The sequence below is a fragment of the Bos javanicus genome, chromosome 4 (genome assembly GCF_032452875.1).
Source record: "Bos javanicus breed banteng chromosome 4, ARS-OSU_banteng_1.0, whole genome shotgun sequence".
In the NCBI taxonomy this organism is placed as follows: domain Eukaryota; kingdom Metazoa; phylum Chordata; class Mammalia; order Artiodactyla; family Bovidae; genus Bos; species Bos javanicus.
This window is the reverse complement of record NC_083871.1, coordinates 114,701,026-114,721,981: the sequence shown is the minus strand read 5'-3', so window position 1 is coordinate 114,721,981 and position 20,956 is coordinate 114,701,026. Positions and strand designations below refer to the sequence as shown.

General features: G+C 43.5%; 1 protein-coding gene across 2 annotated transcripts in view; it reads left to right on the top strand.

Moving 5' to 3' along the window:
- Window positions 1-20,956, top strand: part of RHEB (Ras homolog, mTORC1 binding) — a 52,991-nt gene that overhangs the window by 14,798 nt on the left and 17,237 nt on the right. Inside the window, exons 2-3 of one of the 2 annotated variants that reach the window (XM_061415228.1) lie at window positions 2,548-2,621; window positions 18,028-18,099. In XM_061415228.1, coding sequence (XP_061271212.1) covers window positions 2,588-2,621; window positions 18,028-18,099 — 106 coding nt within the window. In that variant the 5' untranslated portion in view covers window positions 2,548-2,587. The remainder of the gene's footprint in view (window positions 1-2,547; window positions 2,622-18,027; window positions 18,100-20,956) is intronic. The other variant, XM_061415227.1, reaches the window with a different exon arrangement.

Below are 20,956 nucleotides of genomic sequence, written 5' to 3'. Positions count from 1 at the left end.
TGTGGTGTTGGAGAAGGCTCTTGAGAGTCCCTTGGCCTGCAAGGAGATCCAACCAGTCCATTCTGAAGGAGATCAGCCCTGGGATTTCTTTGGAAGGAATGCTGCTAAAGCTGACACTCTAGTACTTTGGCCACCTCACGTGAAGAGTTGACTCATTGGAAAAGACTCTGATGCTGGGAGGGATTGGGGGCAGGAGGAGAAGAGGACGACAGAGGATGAGCTGGCTGGATGGCATCAGTGACTCGATGGACGTGAGTCTGGGTGAACTCCGGGAGTTGGTGATGGACAGGGAGGCCTGGCGTGCTGTGATTCATGGGGTCGCAAAGAGTCGGACACGACTGAGCGACTGAACTGAACTGAACTGAACTGAACCTCCAGGAGGTAGCTCAGGAATAATGAGGACCTAATTGCACGGGATCAATGTAGATGTTTAAAGAACTTTTGAAGAAATAATCTGTATCAATAACCATTTATGCTGATTGATAAATAGGCTCTATTTCATGTCTCGATTCATTTTCCTAACTTTTTTGTTATTACTAGTTTTAATCAGTCTTAAGCTCCATGTGGTTGTTACAAGATTGTGTTATAATTTAGGAATTTCTCTCGTTTGCGTTTCTCCAGCTCTTTCCCACCCTGACCCCCAACCTTCTCCCCAGTTTTGGCCCCGGATCTAGCAAAATTCATTCTTCATTGTTGCCAGACATTTAATTGACTGCAGTTTTTCGGTTCTGTTCTCTTGCTTTCCAACTTGGCTTTATCTGTAAATCATTCCATATAGATGAATATCCTGTTCTTGAAATCTTCAGGGAAGCAGTTCCTGGCGTTTCATAGCAGCACTTGTTTTTCTTCTCTTTAGTTGAGTAGCCCTGACAGGTAACAAGATGATTCATTTATGCAGCTCAAATCTTCATGTTACAGAATTAAATACAAACGTATTTGTCTCCGTTTCCTCAGAGGCACATGTCTGGTAGCATGTATGCTCTGTGTGCTCAGTCGTGTCCGACGCTTTGCGACCCCAGGGACTGTCACCTGCCAGGCTCCTCTGTCCATGGGATTCTCCAGGCAAGAATCCTGGAATGGCTTGCCATTTTCTTCTCCAAGGGATCTTCCCAACCGAGGGATCAAACCCACGTCTCTTCTGTCTTCTGCATTGACAGGCAAATTCTTTAGCATCAGCTTCTCTTGACAATAGTAAGCACCAAGGAAGCATTTAAGTGAGTAATAATTTTACGAACCAGTTTTACGTATTCTCTTTGTTGTGGTAACTGCACCTTAATTTTTTTCTCTCCTAACACCCATTTTTTTGAAAATTAGTAAGGAAGTGTGAGAAAGAATAAGGTGGTGTCAGTCCTGCTTAATTCATAGGAACAAGTGAGATAATTCACGTGAAAATGTTTTGTAAACTCCTTAACATGGTGTCTCACTTGTAGCTTCTGGTGAACAATTAAAATCTGGATTATCTGCATCACATGCCCTCACGTGACCCTGTGTGTGCTGGAGATGTGGGGATGAGTGTGCCTGTTAGACTCCAGGGAGCACTTGTACAGAACACACCGGAACTCCTTAGACATCCTTTTTAAAATGAGAATGGTGAGGTCAGGGTTTGTATTTTTCAAAAGGCTTTCTTGGTGACCTTGATATGTATACATCTCACCCTGCCCCCTCAAAAAAGCAACAATAACCAATGCTGCTATTGACAGAACTACACTTTTTTTTTTCCCCACTAAAATGGGTGTGTACTTTAATAAGCATGTAATTGATATTGTGTATTGTGTGAGGAACACATTGTTAAACAAGCCTTCACACAGTTCATTGTTATTCTAGCCCTTTTAATAGCGATGATACACATACTCAGGTTGCCATCCCCATCTGCAACCCCGGCTGATTCTGCAGTCTTTCTCTGCTGTTTGCAGACCTGGTCCCCTTATCCCTGCCCTTCTGTCAGTGGCTCCCAGAGAAGCCCCTTCCTGGTACTTCACGGCTTGGTCCTGCAGCATTCGTGGCCAGCAGGGCACTGCAGAGATGACCATGGGCCAGTGCGAGGCTTCAAGCCGTCGGCAGCTTCCAGTAGTTTTGGGGGAACACTCAGGAGAGGACACGTGGGGAGGGAGAAGGTCCAGCGCTCCCTCTGAGTCGCCCACAGCCACCACCCTCTGAGGAGCCAGCTAAGCCCAGGAGCAAATGAAATGGAAGTTGGTTTCAGCCACCAAGTTTTGAGGTGTTTGTTGTGCAGTGAGTGATAACTGAAACAGTAATTTTCTGCAGTAGTGTGTGTGTGTGTGTGTGTTTATTTATTGATAATTTTTCATGTGAGTTTGAGAATTTCGCTTCAGTAACTATTACTGTATATAATTTTCTTAGCCAAGTTAGTATATTAGAGATAATTATTAGAATGTTAGCTAGGATTAAATGAATATCTAGAATATGTGGTTAGATAATAAGTCCTCGATAACTGTCATTATTACATACCAGATATTCAACATGTATTTTCATTTAATCCTCACAGCCATCTCTAAAACAGGTACTGTTATTATCTCTGTTTTACAGAGAGGAAACACCAGGAGAACTGCCTGCTGTCACTGACCTAATGGTCACCATCCTATCCTGCTCGGTGAAAAAGAGTCAGTGTATTGTCTTCCTTTGTTACACATTTTTTAAAATCAGGTTTTGTCTTTCTCTGTCTGACTTCAGTTAGCATAATATCCTCCAAGACAAATACTCTATGATGTATCACTTACATGTGGAATCTTAAAAAATACAACAAAGTAGTAAGTATAACAAAAAAGAAGCCAACTCATAGATACAGAGAACAAACTGGTGGTTACCAGTGGGGAGGGAAGTGAGGGGCAAGATGGAGGTGGGCGATTAAGAGGCACAGACTAGTAGGTATAAGATGGAGAATATAGTCAGTATGGTATAGTAGCTGTAGATGGAGCATGACCTTCAAAATAGTGAATCACTGTATTATACATCTCTACCTTCTGTAATATTATACACATCAACTATACAGCAATAAAAAAAGAAGCCACATTTTGTTGAGGTTTAATTTATGTATAATAAAGTATCCATTTTAAGTGTAAAGTTAGGTGCTTTGGGCTTTGGTAGATTTGTTCACCTGTGTAAAACCACTGCTGCAGTCCGAATAAGAAACATTTTCATCATCTCCCGTAGTTCCCTCATACCTCACACCACTCCCAGGCAAGCAGTGATCTGCTTTCCATTACTATCAGTTAGTTTTTCTTGTTCTGAAATTCGCTTGAATAGAATCATACAGTGAATACTCTTTGTCTGACTTCTTTCAGTGAGTGCAGGGTTTCTGAGAGCCATTCATGTGGTTACAGGAGTAAGTTTCTTCTTACTGCCAAGTCACAGTCTGCTGTGTGGACAAACCTTGATCCGTCTCTCCAGTCACCTGCTGTCTCCAGTCTCACTGCTAAGAGTAAAGCTTGGATGAGCTCTTGTTGTGTCTTTGTCAACATGCAGTCATTTCTCTTTGGTGATTATCTTGGAATGAGGTTAGGGCCACATACGTGTTGAGTTTATAGTCTTCTGAGCAGCTACCAGTTTCAGCTGCTGTTTTACACGCCCGCCAGCGACAGAGGAGGCCTGTCCTCATTGCCGCTCGCTGTCGTCACCTCTTTTCGCTTTGGTCATCCCGATGTGGTTTTGTTGTCAGGCCATGGAAATTTGAATTTCCCGATGACTCCTGACTTTGAACATCTTCTCATACACCTCGTGGTTGTATATCTTCTTTTGCGAAACATCTGTTCAAGTGTTTTGCCTTTGTTATTGGGTTCTTTTTATTGAGTTGTATATTCTGAACAAAGTTCTTTTTCATATATATATAATATTTTCTCCTAGTCTGTGGCTTCCTTTTCATTTTCTTGTATTTCAAAGAACAGAAATTTGTAATTTTGATAAAGCCCAATTGATCAGTTTGTTTGTTTATGGTTTAGTCATTTTTTTAATCACATAAGGAGTCTTGGCCTACCTGAAGATCATATTTTCTCATTTTCTTATGTTTACTTCTAGAAGTTTTAATAGTTTTAGCTCATAAGTGTAGGTCTATGGTTCATTTCTAGCTAATTTTTGTGCATAAGGGGAGGGTTAGAATTCTTTTTTAAACTTGAAGTACAGTTACATGCAGTAAAATTCATCCGTTTTGGTGTGTGACCATGTTAGCAAACACAGCTCTGTAACCACGTGACATGGAGCAGTTTCCTCTCAGTCCCCAGAAGGCCCGTGTGCCCCTCACAGTCCGCCCTCGCCCCCCTTGTTTGCTGTCCTGTGGTTGTGTCTTTTCCAGAATGTGCTATAAATGGAATCCATTTGAGGTTTATCCAGGTTGTGTCTGTCAGTTGTTTAATCCTCTGTTGCCGAGTTGTGTTCCTTTGTGTGAATTTCATATAGTTGTTTATCCAGTCACCTGTTGAAGGACTTGTGGTTTATTTCCACGTTGGGGCAGTTACGAGCAAAGCTGTTAATGGCTAATGCTTGCAAGTTTTCGGGTGACCTTTTTTATTTATCTTGGATAAATGCCTTAAGAATGGGGCTGTTGGGTCATCTGATAAGTGTGTGTTTTAATTTTTAAAAACTTTCTAAAGTGACTGTACCATTTTTGTATCCCCTCCAAACAGGTCAGTTGCTCCACATCCTCTCCAGTACTGGCGTTGTCAGTATTTTTTATGGTAGTCATTTTTAATTAGACATTTTAATCACTGTGATTATATTTGCTTTTTCCTAATAAAAAATGATAAGCATCTTTTCTTGAGCTTACTTCCCATTTGAACATTTTCTTTGTTAAAGTGTTCAAATCTGTTGTTCATCCGCATAATTGGGTTATTTGTTTTCTTCCTGTTAAATCTTGGGAGTTGATTGCATACCCTGATTCATGCCCTTTGTCAAATAGTATGTTTTGCACCTGTTTTCTCCAGGTCTGTGGCTTGTCTTTTCCCCTCCCTTAACAAGATGTATCGCTGACCATTTTTCATCTTGATGAAGTCCACTATGTCCTTTTTTATTTATGGAGTGCACTTTTGAAATCTTGACTCAAAGTCACAAGGATTTTTCTCCTATGCTTGCTTCTGGAAGTTTGATAGTTTAGGTTTTACAGGTTGGTCTGTGATCCATTTTCTCATCCTAGACTTTGATATGAGATGCAGTGGGTTCTTTCTGTTTTGATATTGATATCCAGTGGCGGCAGCACACTTCTTTGGAAAAGGTTCTTCTCCCTTGAATTGCCTTGTACCTTTATCCAAAATCAGCTCGTCATTTATCCATCTGGGTTTATTTCCACGGCCTGTATTTTGTTCCATTCATCTGTGTGTTGTCTTTATGCCAGCGAGTACCACACTGAAGTTTTTGTTTACCTTACAGATTAATTTTCCCTTTTTTCCCCTTTTTCTTTGGTTTGTAATAAATACTTACTTTGAAGCAGGTTAAAATCTGCATTTTTCATTTCTAGTCCATTATTTCAGAATTTCATCCTTATCTTCCTGGTCTTTCATCTTCTCACATCCCTCATAAGACTAGAAATTCTCCAGCTTTGTTTTGTTTTTTTAAATAGGATTAAGTGGAAAACCTTTCGTGGTTCCTTTTTTAAGAAGAAAACAACACCACCACCACTCTCCAGTCCTTTGGAGGGTGTGTGTGTACTTTTCACATGGGTGCTTTTCTCTCTATTAAGGATACAGGATCCTTGTAGGTGGCAATCAGGCGTATCGCACTGACACCTATTTTAGATTGTCATAGAATCTTACTATGGTGATCATAATTTGGGAAAAGCTTTATTGAGTTTGGAATGCTGTACTAGAAGTTAGTAATCATTTATAGGTGATTACTGTCATCACCTATGCTTTGTCTTTGTGATTTCAAGTAGTCATCACGCGCGTGAGAGCTTAGGGCACAGCAGCGTCCTGGGGCTCACACCACACTCTGAATCCAAACCCTGGCCCTGACCCACAGCGCTGCTCCTCCTGTTTCCTGGGCTCCAGGATGCACCGGGCTTTTCAGTTACTAGTGCGCTCATCAGCCCCTGCCCCCGAGACTGCAGCTAAGAGATGATGTTTCTCAGAGTAAGAGGAGTCCTGGAAGTGGGAAGAGATGATTACTCAGTGGTGAATGCTTTTTGCCCTGTAGATATAACCACAGTTATTCCACTATTTCCTTGAAATGTATTTTATGTGAAATAGAGATGTATTTCAAAAGATGTTACCTAGGGTTTTTTTTAACAAGGGGTTTGTGAAAAAGAAGTTTTTTTCATAATCACTTGATCGTGTTTAACCTGTTTTTTTCCATAAGTTTTTTGTGTTTTAATTAATGTATTTATTTTGGCCGTGCTGGGCCTGCATTGCCGCAAGGGCTTTTCTCTAGTTGCAGCAAGGGCTTCCCGCGCGGTGGCTTCTCTTGTTGCAGAGCGCAGGCTCTAGGCGAGCAGGTTCAGTAGTTGTGGCGCCTGGGCTTAGTTCCTCCACAGCCTGTGGTGTCTTCCTGGATCAGAGGTCAAACCTGTGTCTTCTGCATTGGCAGGAGGATTCTTTACCCCTGAGCCACCAGGGAAGCCCCTTTTTCATGTTTTTAAAAGTGGAAGTGATGCCTTGGATAATCTCTGGCAACTCTTGCATATTTTTGCTACAGTCTTTGGAGTCTTTATAAGATTAATCTCGTCTATTCCAATTGCTCTGATGGCTGTTTTTTCTTAGCAGTGAGGGTTTTGTTAGGAATTTGGGATTGCAGGTTGGTATTAGAGTTGGTCTCCTCTTACTTCCCCTGCCATCCATCTTTACCACTGCTTTCTTTGGGGTTCTTTCATGAGCCTTCATCTGGCCCCCGTCTAGGACCCTCTTCTTGAGGCTCTTGTTTGGTTCCTGGTTCAGTTCAGTTCAGTCACTCAGTCATGTCCATCTCTTTGCCACTCCATGGACTGCAGCACGCCAGGCTTTCCTGTCCTTCACCACCTCCTGGAGCTTGCTCAAACTCATGTCCATTGCGTCAGTGATGCCATCCAACCGCCTTATCCTCAGTCATCCCCTTCTCCTCCCACCTTCAATCTTTCCCAGCATCAGGGTCTTTTCCAATGAGTCAGTTCTTCGCATCAGGTGGCCAAAGTATTGGAGTTTCAGCTTCAGCATCAGTCCTTCCAATGAATATTCAGGACTAGTTTCCTTTAGGATTGACTGGTTTGATATCCTTGCAGTCCAAGGGACTCTCGAGAGTCTTCTCCAACACCACAGTTCAAAAGCATCAATTCTTCAACACTCTGCTTTCTTTATAGTCCAGCTGTCACATCCATACATGACTACTGGAAAAAGCATAGCTTTGACTAGACGGACCTTTATCGGCAAAGTAATGTCTCTGCTTTTCTTATGCTGTCTAGCTTGGTCATAGCTTTTCTTCCAAGGAGCAAGCATCTTTTAATTTCATGGCTGCAGTCACTGTCTGCAGTAATTTTGGAGCCCAAGCAAATAAAGTCTGTCACTGGTTCCTGGTAGGGAACCTGTGACTGTGTCCTGTCCTGTCCCTTTTGCCACCCCCATCCCAAACATATAAAAAAGATGGACTCCACCGCCTCTTGCTTGGTGGGCAGCTTTCTTTTAAGTTTCTGGCTCTGGGATCTTCTGAGGATCATTCATCCTGGCATCCTGATGTAAAAACCTGAGTTCCTTGAGAAATTCTACTTCCAGGTTATGTCAGTTACGAGTGGGTGTAGAGTCAAGTGATAAGTAATGTTTCTTAAAACAGAGAAGACTCCTATCACTTTAAAATTCAAATTTAGCAAATAGAAGAGGAGTGATCTGAGTGATCTTCAAAAGAAGATACTTAAATTTTTACTTCTAACTGCAGTAATATTGTAATCAGTTAGGATGCTTTTGACTGCAAAGTAATTTACCTTGTGCTGGCTTAGTAAGAAAAGGGTGCCTGTTCATACTAGGTCACTTCAGTTGTATCTGACTCTTTGCGACCCCGTAGACTGTAGCCTGGTAGTCCGTTAGGCTCCTCTGTCCATGGGATTCTCCAGGGAAGAATACTGGGGTGGGTTGCTATGCCCTCCTCCAGGGTTTCTTCCTGATCCAGGGATCGAACCTGTATCACTTATGTCCCTGCCGTAATGGGTGGGTTCTTCACCACTAGCGCCACCTGGAAAGTCCAAGGAAAGGGTGTTCATTCATATAAATGGAAGACTGGCGGTTGCTTGAGTAAGTGGGCCGTCAACTCAAGAATGGAGTTTCTACCATCTCTTTCTGCCATCCTTAACCTTGATCCAGTGGCTCTCAAACTTGTGGCCCATTAGAATCACTCAGAGAGCTTTTAAAAATCCCCACCCCAACTGCACCTTTACTGTGCACATGCACAATTTAATCAGAATTGCTTGGGGGTGAAGCCCCGCCAATAGTTTCTGGAATTCCCTAGGTAATTCTGGAGTGCAGCTAAATTTGAGAACCAGAGTTCTAAACTTTAGAGCTTGGTTTGGAGATCAGTATCACCAGGGAGCTTGATAGAAATGGAAAATCCCACACCCCGCCCCAGATCGACTAGATTAACAATCTACACTTTAACATGGTCCCTGGGAGAACTTGTTGTTCTTCAGCATTAGGGAAACCCTCCTGATTTTCAAACTTCAAACACGCTGGAATCCCTGGAGGAGTTAGAAAAATACTGACACACGGGCCCACCCCAGGAAATTCTGATTCATAGGAGCCCTGACGTGTTACTTAGATCCTGGGTTTTGCTGTTGCATCCCGTAGGATTCAAGGCATTCATTTGTCCCGTTATTTCCTGTAAATTGGCAATTAAATCTAACAGTTGGGTTAGATTTAGGTGGTTTCTTTTTCTTTTTCCTTCCCCAACCTTCTTAAAATTGCTTCCAGGTTAAAGGTCTCTGTTTGCATCAGGAGACCAATAATATCTGGTTATTTCTCTTTTTGTGGTGTTAATAGCTGCTCCTTGTTGCTTAGATCCATTCATTCATTAATTTAAAAAATCATGGTAATTGTTGATTTTATTCTTTTGTTTACAAGGAACAGATGCATATTTTCTCTTAAGTTTACTGCATTTATTATGCTTATCTTTTTCTTTTTTTTTTTTTTTTTTTATGTGCTTCTCACTGTTAGAACTTACATGCCAGAGAAAGGTTTCTGTCTGTCTGGTGATAGATCCCAGTGCCCACAAACGCTCCTGGAACGTGTGTGCTCTATGCTCAGTCCTGTCTGACTCTTACAGCCCGCCTAGAGCTGCTTAATAGATAGTTGAGTAGATTGATGAATTAACCCATAGTCAGGGCTTTGAAAACTTGGGCTTCAGAATAGAACGAAATGTTATCAAGCTTGACAGCGTAGAAAATACAACTGTTTGGACGCAGAACTGGGAGGGAAAAAGGTGCTTGGACAGGTTGAGGGGCGCATCTGTCTCTAACTCATGAAGCTGGAAATCAAGGTTTCAGTGCCAGTTGCTGTAGTCGGTCACTCAGTTGTGTCCGATTCTTTGCGACCCCTGTGGACTGCAGCACGCCAGGCTCTTCTGTCCACTATCTCCCGGAGTTTACTCAAACTCATGTCCATTGAGTCAGTGATGTCATCCAACCATCTCATCCTCTGTCGCCCCCTTCTCCTTCCACCTTCAATCTTTCCCAGCATCAGAGTCTTTTCCCAGTGATTCGGCCAAGGTGTTGGAGCTTCACCTTCAGCGTCAATCCTTCCAGTGAATATTCAGGGTTGATTTCCTTTAGGATTGACTGGTTTGCTCTCCTTTCAGTCCAACGGATCCTCAGGAGTCTTCTCCAGCACCACAGTATGGAAGCTGGGGTAGTGTCACCATTTAGCTCTGGGGAGTGGACGGGGAGAACAGAGCACCTGCAGCTGGGTGGCCCTGCAGAGATAGACATCCAGAAGTCCCAGCGTGGCTCAGGCCAGGGGGTTCTTGGAATTGTTCTGAGTTGCAGGCTTCACTGTTCCTTGATTTCTTTTGTAAAATGAAAGTGCTGCTTCTCTTCCTTCATTGCTTCCATAGCAATTAACCTTTGTTTTCCTGACTTTTAACTAAAAGCTCCTGACACCAGAGGCTATACACTTTTTGTCAGGTGTTGTGGACATAGAGGTCACACATGTGCCCACGGTTGCGTTTCCCTTGGGTTAGTGGGTAGACCTTTAAGTCACAGATCCGCTTGTGTCTCACGCAGTCATCTCTGGTCCAGCAGGCAGCACCCGACAGCTGCAGCGCCCAGCCAAGGCTCCAACCCTGAGAACAGAAGGGGAGCATAAGTTAGAATATACTGCCTGAGATTTTTAAACAGACTTAATAAGTATTTCAGAGGTGTGTGAAAAACCAGATGGATTGGAGCAAACCAGGGAGAAACGAAGAGTGAGTTCAGAAGTGTCTCAGGAGGACGGTGGGGAGGAGGCCAGGAGAGGGTGGGATCTGGAGCCAGGGGCTGGAACTGCACTGTGGAGAGGAGGGTGTGCTGAGCGCACACCTTAGCCTTGAGGGGATGGTGTGAAGAGGGCTGGGCAGAGGGTGAATGGAAGACCCGGGGTCACGGCTGTGACCTTTAAGGTTCAGCTCCAGCTGGTAATCAGGGCTGTATCCTAGTTCCCGCAGTATGTGTGTGCTTTAAATGCTTCTGATCTGAGCTGCTGGGAGGAACTGGAGGATTTGGGAAGACCCTTCAGGTTGCAGGAGGTAGTTGAATGGTCAGATTTGAACTTGTTGCCTGGGGGGTTGGGTATTAAACTTCAGGGTGCAGCAAATAAGTTGGGGGGGGTGTTGTTAATACTCCCATCTGGGGCGAGAGGACTTAACTTCCTGGTGGTCCCTGGTGAAGAATCCACCTTCCATTGCAGGGGATTCGGGTCTGATCTCTAGTCGGGGAGCTAAGGCTGCACATGGCGCGGGGCAGCTAAGCCCCCGAGGCCACAACCAGGATTCCACTTGCAGCAATCTGATGCAGCTAAAAATAAATATATTAAAAAATATAGACTCCTATCCAGGAGGTTTGGATGAGCATAAGAATTTGCATTTGTAATAAATTGTAAAGCTGCCAGAACCACACTTGACTGCTTTGCTAGGGAAGGGACACCCCCAGAAAGGATTCCTAAAGAGGGGACTGGGGGAGGTGGGTGCAACTGGAGACTGTTGCCAGCCTACACAGCTGCAGCTGAGCTCAACAGGCTCAGGAAAAGGCCAAAGACTAGATTGAGATCAGAGGATTTATCAGCGAGCCCAGAGAGAGGAAATCGGCGGGTTCTGATAAAAGAGCATTGCATCGTAGTGCATAGTGATTTATCTTGGGACTTAAACCATAGGGAAGGAGGTGAGCCGTGGTAGAGATTGGAGATTCAAGAGAATCAGAGAGTCATGTGCCTCTAACTTTTTTGGCTTCAACCTGTATTAAGAAACACATTTTATCCCAGTCATAAGCGTTTATGCAACTGTTAGTTTCTTGGCGACTTTATTATTTGCAGTCCACTCTGGTGTGCCTGTTTCTTTAAAAACAGCGCTGGTCATAGCTCTGTTGAGTATATTGATTTCATGATCTAGTGGGGTTATGACCCCTAGTTGGACAACATCGCTTCCAGAGATGGGCTGGATTAGGTGATGGGAGTCAGAAGGTGAGGGCGCTGGGAAGTGCAGATGTTGGAGGTGGAGTTATCTGGGTGTTTCGTGATTTGGAGACGGTTGTTGGTAGCAGGACCAGTGAGTTTGGACAGACCGTATGCAGGGTCATCAAAGTCCTGTATGGTAAGGTTAAGGACTCGGGGAAAATGAAAGCAGTTCTTGGCATGGGTTGTGTCCCAGATCCATGACTTTGGTCCTGATGGACCCTTCTTCCCAAGGACTTGACAGCCTAGCAGATTGAAACCTACTCCTCATTTTATCCCTGTGATCTCGTGACTGCTGTTCCAGAGGATGCTCTTTAGGGTCAGGGAAGGGATAGGAAGTGATACATAAGTGTTTTCCTTTTTGGAGAATAAACATGAAAAGTCATTCAAAATTAATCTGAAAGCTACTAAAACGTTTGTATAAATAGTACACATTTTGTAAGAGTCATGAAGTGCGAGACTCAGTTAACAACCTTGAAGGTTTATCTTCTGTTGTGAAAATACTGGGTGAAAAAACAGTATGCTGAGTCACCGTCGCAAAATACATACAAATAAGGAAAGGCTGTTTTTGATCTGGTAAAAAAGTTCAGAAGAAGCTTTTTAAAAATAATTTGTATGATTTTTTAAAACTGAGGTGGTTCTTAGTTTGGAGGAAACTATTTGGAAGATAGTTGTGGGGTACTGAAATACGTTATTTTCAAACCTTTTAAAGATAGCACTGTTATAAAATGATGATTTATGTCTCTGTATTGGTAAACCCTCATCTGGGCACGCGCTGCTTTTCCTTTTCTCTCAGATCACGCCTGTATTGTTTTCATACAACGTTTCTCCAAAGAGTTGATCTGGAGTTGAGATTCTCTTCAGATTTAAAACTTAATGCACCTTCTGAGAGCATGACCATTGTTGAACCATCTTCAGGAAATAACTAGTGTTTCAGAATCCAAATTGGATTAGGACAAAAGCCAAAGTAAATGTGTGAGCTTATTATGGGGGGAAACTTTGAAAGGTGATCAAGTAAAGAACATAATTTGCTGTAGATTAGCAGAGTCTCTTGCAGCTGCTGCAAGCAGACTGCTTGTGAACTTGGCCAGGGAGCTGAATGGCCGGTTTGGAGGAAGAGGTTGGTGAGGGCACCTCTCAGACCCAGGAGTGATTAGCAGCAGGACTGAGAGCACTGTGAGCACTGGGATTTGCTTGCTGAGAATGGTTTCCGTTTAGTGCTGACTTGTAAAGATCTGAGCCCTGGTTAGCTTATAGTTCTACTTCTGAATGGAAACAGTAGACCACTGTGTCAGGTCTGCAAATAGAACCTTCCTGTTCCTTCTTAATTTAGGTATTTGATGATGTCCCCTTAGGGGAGAGTCCCAGGATGAAAGACCCCAGGAGACCCAGCTTTTCCTCAGTCCCGCTTCTGCTCGTGAATAATCCCCTTTTCCAGCGACCATTCTGAGTGGAGTCTAGCTTGCTCCCCAGGGAGCTGGGGTTTCAACTCTCGTGTCCCAGTTACTCCCAAAAAGGAGAGCTTGCCGCCAGCCTGCCTGTGACCTGCGCTGAACTACGTTGTCTGCTTTTGTCAGAATAATTACTGTGTTTTCCAGTTAAATGTTCATTTAAAGCCTGTCAGGTAATGTATGCCCTTTACAAAGATATGAATAGGGAGCTTTCATTGGATGTGTGCCTGTAAGTACGTTTTTCAGTGTGGTCTACTGGTTATCTATACTTGTGATTTTGCACTTTATCTCACGCTGTCTTGTTTACTGTGTGTAAAAGACGTGAAGAAGTGTTAGTCGCTCAGTCGTGTCCAGCTCTTTTCGACCCCATGGACCGTAGGCCATCAGGCTCCTCTGTCCCTGGGATTCTCCAGGCAAGAATCCTGGAGTGGGTTGCCATTTCCTTCTCCAGGGACTCTTCCCAACCCAGGGACTGAAACCGGGTCTCCTACATCGCAGGCAAATTCTTTACTGTGTGAGCCACCAGGGAAGCCCTGACTGTGTGTAACTTCTTTCAGTTTGGTTGTCATTTTGGAGATTGACTCAATAATTTATGAGGCTGTTCCCCCCAACCCCCCACCCCTGCAAGTAAGGGTGTTGAGACTTATCTGGTATCGACACATTATGGTTTGTTACTATCTAATCCAGTGTTTCCCACTGATTTCCCTCTTTGGGGAAGCTTAACATGTATAGCATAGCATACCTTCTTTCTTTCACTTGTTTTAATCTAATTCTACTTTGAAAAAGTTATAAAAATCATTTTTAATTCCTTTTTTAAAAATTGTTCAAAACTTTTCAGCCTTGCTAACTTATAAAAGAGGTGTTTGTTTGTTTGTTTTTCTTCTTGCTGCTTTCATTGCATAAATGAGTTTTGTTATATTTTGAGCTAAATGTTCCTTAAGGGGCTAGTATCTCACCTAACCTAGGCCAAGTGTTACCATCTCCTCATCAGAATTTTCTCAAAGTCAAAACACTTCCTCCATGGACATACTCTTTCCTCTTAAAATACACAGTCACAGATGAGCTATGGCCAGGTTGTGTGTGTCCCTTTAGGAAGAACAAAGCCAGAGAAAAACCAAACATAGAGAAACGCAGGGCAGTGGGCACACAGCGCGGTACCAGTGCAGCATGGTCTCTTTCGACCACAGTGCACCTGAAGTGTGTGGCGTTGCCGGACGACCGCTGCAACTCCGTGTCACAGGCAGGCCGGCGCTCGGACGCCGACACAGACGAGACACCTGTTTCTTACTAGGTTGCTGCAAACATAATTGCCATTTCAGATCGTGAATTTTAAATCATTATAACTAGGCTCAAACACGTCTTTAGTAATCAAAATGGGAACCATTACAGTCAACACATTTTTGCCAATGAAAGCTAAGTTTGTTCATTCCTGTGGTGTGAAAACCTGTTCTCCAGGATTCGATGAACTCATGGAAAGCATTTTCTGCCTCCTGTTGGTTATGGAAGCGTTTTCCCTGCAAAAAGTTGTCAAGATGCTTGAAGAAGTGGTAGTCGGTTGGCGAGAGGTCAGGTGAATATGGCAGATGAGGCAAAACCCAATTTGTTCAACTTTTTGAGGTGTTTGGTTGTGCAGTCGGGAGTCATCGTGGAGAATAATTGGGCCCTTTCTGTTGACCGGTGCCGGCCACAGGCCTTGCAGCTTTCAGTGCCTCTCGTCGGTCTGCTGAGCGTGCTTCTCAGATGTAATGGTTTCTCCGGGATTCAGAAAGCTTAGTGGACCAGACGGCCAGCAGACCACCAGACAGTGACCATGACCTTTGTTGGTGCAAGTTTGGCTTTGGGACATGCTTTGGAACTTCTGGTCCGACCACTGAGCTGGTCACTGCCAGTTGTATAAAATCCACTTTTCATCACATATCACAACCCAATAGAGAAATGGCTCGTTGTTGTTGCGTAGACTTAACACTTTAAAATGACAGTTTTTTTAATTTCAGTCTGCTTGTGTGGCACCCGTTTACTGAGCTTTTTCACCTTTCCAATTTGTTTCGAATGCCAAACGACCATAGAATGGTCAACATTGAGTTCTTCAGAAATTTCCCATGTAGTTGTAAGAGGATCAGTTTCAGTGATTGCTCCGTATTGGTCCTTGTCACCTTCCGATTGCTGGCGACTGTGCTCCTCACCTTCCAGGCTCTCGTCTCCTTTGCGAAACTCCTTGAACCACCACTGCACTGTACGTTCATTAGCAGTTCTTAGGCCAGATGCATTGTTGATGGCGCAAGTTGTCGCTGTTGCTTTATGACCCATTTCCAACTAGAATAAGAAACTGCTTGAACTTGCTTTTTGTCTAACATCATTTCCCTAGTCTAAAATAAATATGAAATAAACAGTACATAATAAGGCATTAGTAAAAAAGCATAAAGCAAGAAACACACATTAAAATGATGTATAACATAACCGTGTTTGTTTATTCCAATATCAAATGGAAAATTCGAGCAGTGCAAAACCGCAATTACTTTTGGACCAACCCAATAATTTCTGTTGACCTGTTTCCTAGTCATGTATGTAAATTGACATCTTCTGTGGTCTGAGTGTGAGCGTGCCTTTCAAAGGTCTGAGCACGTGTGCTTACAGTGTGTCAGGCACTGCGCTTGTCTTGGTAGACTGATGAGTGAAAGAAGATCCTTTCAGACAACTTTTAAGCAAGAAAAAGAAAGAAAACAAGACTGCTATGGGAGAGTGACTGGCAGGGGGTGGGTGCACCTCTGGTTGGGTGGTCTTAGAGAGGGATGTTTGAACTCCAGCCAGAATAACAATAAAAGTGTGTACATTCAGAGATGGGGGTGGGCAGCTGGGACAAAGGCATGAAGACGGCAGGAACTTGGTGAACATGGAAGGATCTGACTGGAGCTTGGGGGTGGATATGAAGATGGAAGGATACGACCGACTTCCCCAGTGGCTCAGATAGAGAGCGTCTGCCTGAACCGCAGGAGACCCAGGTTCCATCCCTGGGTTGGAAAGATCCCCTGGAGAAGGAAATGCCAACCCACTCCAGGGCTCTTGCCTGGAAAATCCCATAGATGGAGGAGACTGGTAGGCTACAGTCCACAGGGTCGCAAAGAGTCAGATACGACTAAGCGACTTCACTCACTTGGGGGTGGGGATGGGCACAGCAGATGAGGTAGGGATCCCTGGTGGGCAGAGCCTGGGACCGTGGGCTGTGGTTCGGAGGTGGGGCTTATTCTGATGGCAGTGAGGGTTTTAAGCGGGGCAGTAACATTTAATTATCAGAAGCTCTTGTAGACTGCTTTGTAGAAAACAATTTCAGTTTTTAGGCATCCTAAAGATGCTCTGAATTGTGCTTACTGCACACGCATCCAGAGAGGCCTGCCAGCTTGGGGCTTTTCTCGTCATCTCCCACAGCCCCGACTTTGAAGCGCGTGTGTTTATTAATTGGAGTGTGTGGGGACTGCCTTTGGTGTGAAAGTTTGAGCCACACCTCTCTGTGGTCTGGAGGGAGGTGGGCACCACAAGTGTGAAACTAGTCTTATCAGACTTCTCTCCTTGGCCCTCCCTGCATGTCCTTTGAGGTGGAAGTTCCATGAGATTCAGCAGGCCCGTAAGATGGGTGTTTAATAATGCTCTAAGAATGTGAGAGAAGGAAGGGTTTGGGGTGAAATTAGGGAGGGACCACTTCCTGTTTCCTGCCGATAAAATCAGTCTGCCCTCCATATTCGCAGGTTCTACATCCAGGGGTTCAGCCAACCTCGGATGGAAAATATTGGGTTGGGGGATGAATTCCAGAAAGTTCCACAAAGCAGAACTTGAATTTGTTACACACTGACAACTGTTTACATGGTATTTACTTTGTATTATTGGGTATTATAAGTAATCTGGAGATGTATGTTAGTTTAAGGTGTACAGCAAAGTGGTTCAGTTTTATGTGTGTGTATATATATTCTCTGTCATATTCTTGTCCATTACAGTCTGTTACAGGTTATTGAATATAATTCCCTGTGCTGTACAGTGGGACCTTATTGTTTATAGTTTATATCTGCTAGTCCCAAACTCCTAATAGATTCCCCACCCCCACCTTCCCCCTTTGGTAACCATAAATTTGTTTTCTGTGTCGGTGGGTCTATTTCTGGTTTGTAAGTTCATTGATACTATACCAGTTTTACATGAGAGGGACTTAAGAGTTTGGTGTCTGAGAGGAGTCCTGGAACCAGTCCCCTGCAGGTTCAGCTGGACAGCTACAATGTAGCCTTGCCCTCTTTCTTCACAGGGTCCCTGTTCTCAAGCCCCTCAGTAGAAATTGACCGACAGCAGAGGGGAGAGAACTGAAGGCTGGCTCTTGATTCATTAAAACAGACTTTTATCACATTTTTTCAGATATTGTGTGTTTGTATTAGTCGCTCAGTCGTGTCCAATTCTGTGCGATACCATGAACTGTAACCCACCAGGCTACTCTGTCCATGGGATTCTCTAGGCAAGAATATTGGAGTGGGTTGCCATTCCCTTCTCCAGGAGATCTTCCCGACCCAGGGATCGAACCTGGGTCTCCTGCATTGCAGGCAGATTCTTTGCCAGGGAAGCCCATTTTCAGATTATCTTCTTTAAAAACGATGCTTGATAACACTTATAACATCCATACATTAAAGAACTCAAACTAATCATGCTGTATTAACTTTATGTTCAAAATTAATAACCAGATTTCAGGGACACCAGAGGAAATTAGCTTAGACCTTATTTAAAGGTTTGTTTACTTTTAACAAACTGTGTGATATGCTTATGGGTTAGTACTGTTTGTTAATATCACAGACATGTTTAATTCATAGTAGCTTCATTGCTTAAATTCCTATTTTATATATGGAATATATTTCCTCTTAGACTTTTTTTGGTAAAACAGTAAAATTAAAGGGTTTTTTTTTTTTTCTACCTTAATATGCCAATACATACTGAGCTGTTGCTCTCTTTTATAGGGAAATCCTCGTTGACGATTCAGTTTGTTGAAGGCCAATTTGTTGACTCCTACGATCCAACCATAGAAAATAGTAAGTATTGTTTTCAGGGATTTATAAGCTGAGAAGCCTGATTTTTGCTTATCAGCAGCCACTGTGTATTCCTGGAGGCTTTGATTGCAAAGGGTATTCAGTTAAACCTACAGATCTCCAACCGGGGGGCCCAGAAAAACTTCCACAGCTTTACCCATTTCACACGGAATGAATTTTACTTCACACTGAATGAATGATGTCCATATCCCATTATCTTGAAGTTGTTACTCATTTCCATAGGATCCAGTTCCACATTGGAACCTCCTATTAGAGATGCTGCTGTAAGAAAAGAGAGTATGCAGTCTTTTCTTTCCCCTTCTCAACGGTAGCCCTTACTAGCGATTCCAAGCTTGAAAGGATGAAAACACTCCAGCTCCTTTGTACCTTACTTTTGTAGACCCTCTAGTCCCCACAGCCCCTTCCAGCTCTAAAGAGGAGGCTGTGGAGAGAGAGCTGTTTCAGGATTGGAGCGAGCCCTTGCAGCGTTTTCTGAAAAGTTGCATCCAGAGCTCGATGGCATTTTAGGACATGTGGAGAAAAAAGCCCCCAAGACCAGAACCAGCCTCAGCCTTTACTTTGTCCAGTATCAGTCTGTGGTTTCAGAATCTTCCTGAAGGATTCTAGGCCCACGGCCCAAGCCTAGATCATGGGAACAGGGAAGAGAACCCGGAACGCTTCCATCCTGGGAAGCGGGTGTTTTGGACACTGGTCTTATTTCAGGCTGTCTTAGAACCCTAGGCAGACACTAGAACCAAGTCTTGAGGTTCTTGACACCAGGACTTAGCTAGAATCTCGCCAGAAGCTTACAGATTTAAAGCTAAGGTTGTCAAAGTCTGATTGGCATGTTAGACTGAAGCCGACTTAACAGCCAGGTTCATGACTCTTTAACAGCTGGATTTGAAGACTTCTCCTGTCAAAAAAGAGGCTCATGATGGGTTTGACAGACAATGGCCTGCATGTCACAAAGGCCTCACTGCCTTTTTGTATGGCTCATGAGCAAAGAATGATTTTTCCATTTTTTAATATTTGAAAAAGTAAAAACAAGAATGACGGTGACATTTGAGTGTTGTGTGAAATCCAGATTTCAGGATCCATAAAGTTTTATCAGAACATGGCCCTGGCCATCTTAGCTCTACGATCACAGAGCTGTTGAGTGGCTGCCTCAGAGACCATCTGGCCTGAAGAGCCTGAAATAGTTACTGTCTGGCCCCTTTCAGACAGAGTTTGCCAGCCTCTGGCTTAAAATACTCAACTGTCCTTTGTGTCCCAGCATGCTGGTGGCAGGGAAGGAAGCCTGTAGGTTGCTGAGTTAACTGGGCAAATCTGAGTTTGAGGTAACCCCTGCCAGTCTTGGGAAGGAGGTGTCCTGACTCCATCCTGTGTTGATGTGTTTAGCTGGCATCGACTAGTATGCCAGTGTGAGGAGCAGATTCATCTGAATGCTACGTGCACAAGCGTGGTTGCCTCAACGTCAGAATAAGGACAGAATAACCCATGACCTTGCCCTTAATATTTGCTATACATAGCAATTTCGAAGTTTGTGTCCTTAAAGAGATCAGGCTCATTTGGGAATTTTATCCATAGAAGACAGTTTTCATGGCAAGTTTTGCCCTAAAATGGTTCTTCTAATTCTTTAGCTTTGTGCCATTTAAAATTGAATAGGAAGGAAAGCCATGTTGTATATAAATACATTTTCTTTGTATGTAAGTAATGGACCTGATGAAAGTGGGACTTTCTTACCTTGATGCTGTCTCGAAACCAGAATATAATCCTACCTTGAAGGCTGTCAGCATCATCTTTAATCACATTGTTAATATTTTCCTAACACTTAGTATTCAGTAATGAAGATTTTTTTTGGCAAGATCAGAAATGATTGTCAGAGTATGAGTCCCTTTAAAGTTCATGAGGTGGGACCTCCCTGGTGGTCCAGTGGCTAAGAGTTCTCCTGCCAGCAGAGGGGACACAGGTTCGACCCCTGGTCCTGGAAGATTTCACTTACCGCAGAGCAGTTGCTGAGCCCTTGCTCCACAGCCCATGCTCCGCAACAAAGGAAGCCCAAGCACTGCAGCCAGAGAGGAGCTCCTGCTCACCACATCTAGAGAAAGCCCATGCAGCAGTGAAGACCCAGCCCAGCCGGAAACAAATAATAAAAAAAATTTTTTTAAGTTTATGAGGCATATACAGATATCACTTTCCATATATGAGGCTTCTGACCAACTAATACAGTGAGAAACCTTCCACCCTTCCCCCCACAATGTAGCGGGAAAAAATTGCTCAGAGAAAACAAGGAACGAGCAAGGAAATGGTTGTCATAAACTTGTTAGTAGCATCATAAATGAATGTGTGGTTTTATGGTTTTGAAAAACAGTACTCTAAATCTGGGAACCGCTACACCTGACTTTATAATCTAGTCCAAGTTGTTGCTAGCAGACATTCACTAGTAACACATCTCTGAAGTATCACTGCAGAAGCAAAAATTCTGGGACTCAGTCATCTTTTAACAGGGGTTTAAGAGAATAGCATCAATAAAACCATGGTAATATTTTCTAGTTTGAGGAAATTTCTAGACCAAATACTGCTCTGCCAATGTGCTTTTTTATATACTGTAGTGTTACTTCCACAAGTCAATTCAAACTAGATTGATGTAACGGTGGTGGTGGTTCAGTTGCTCAGTTGTGTCCGACTCTTTGGGACCCCGTGGCCTGCAACAGACCAGACATCCGTGTCTTTCACTATCTCCTGGAGTTTGCTCAAACTCATGTCTGTTGAGTAGGTGATGCTATCCGACCATCTTGTCCTCTGTTGTCGCATTCTTCTGCCTTCAATCTTTCCCAGCATCAGGGTCTTTTCCAAGGAG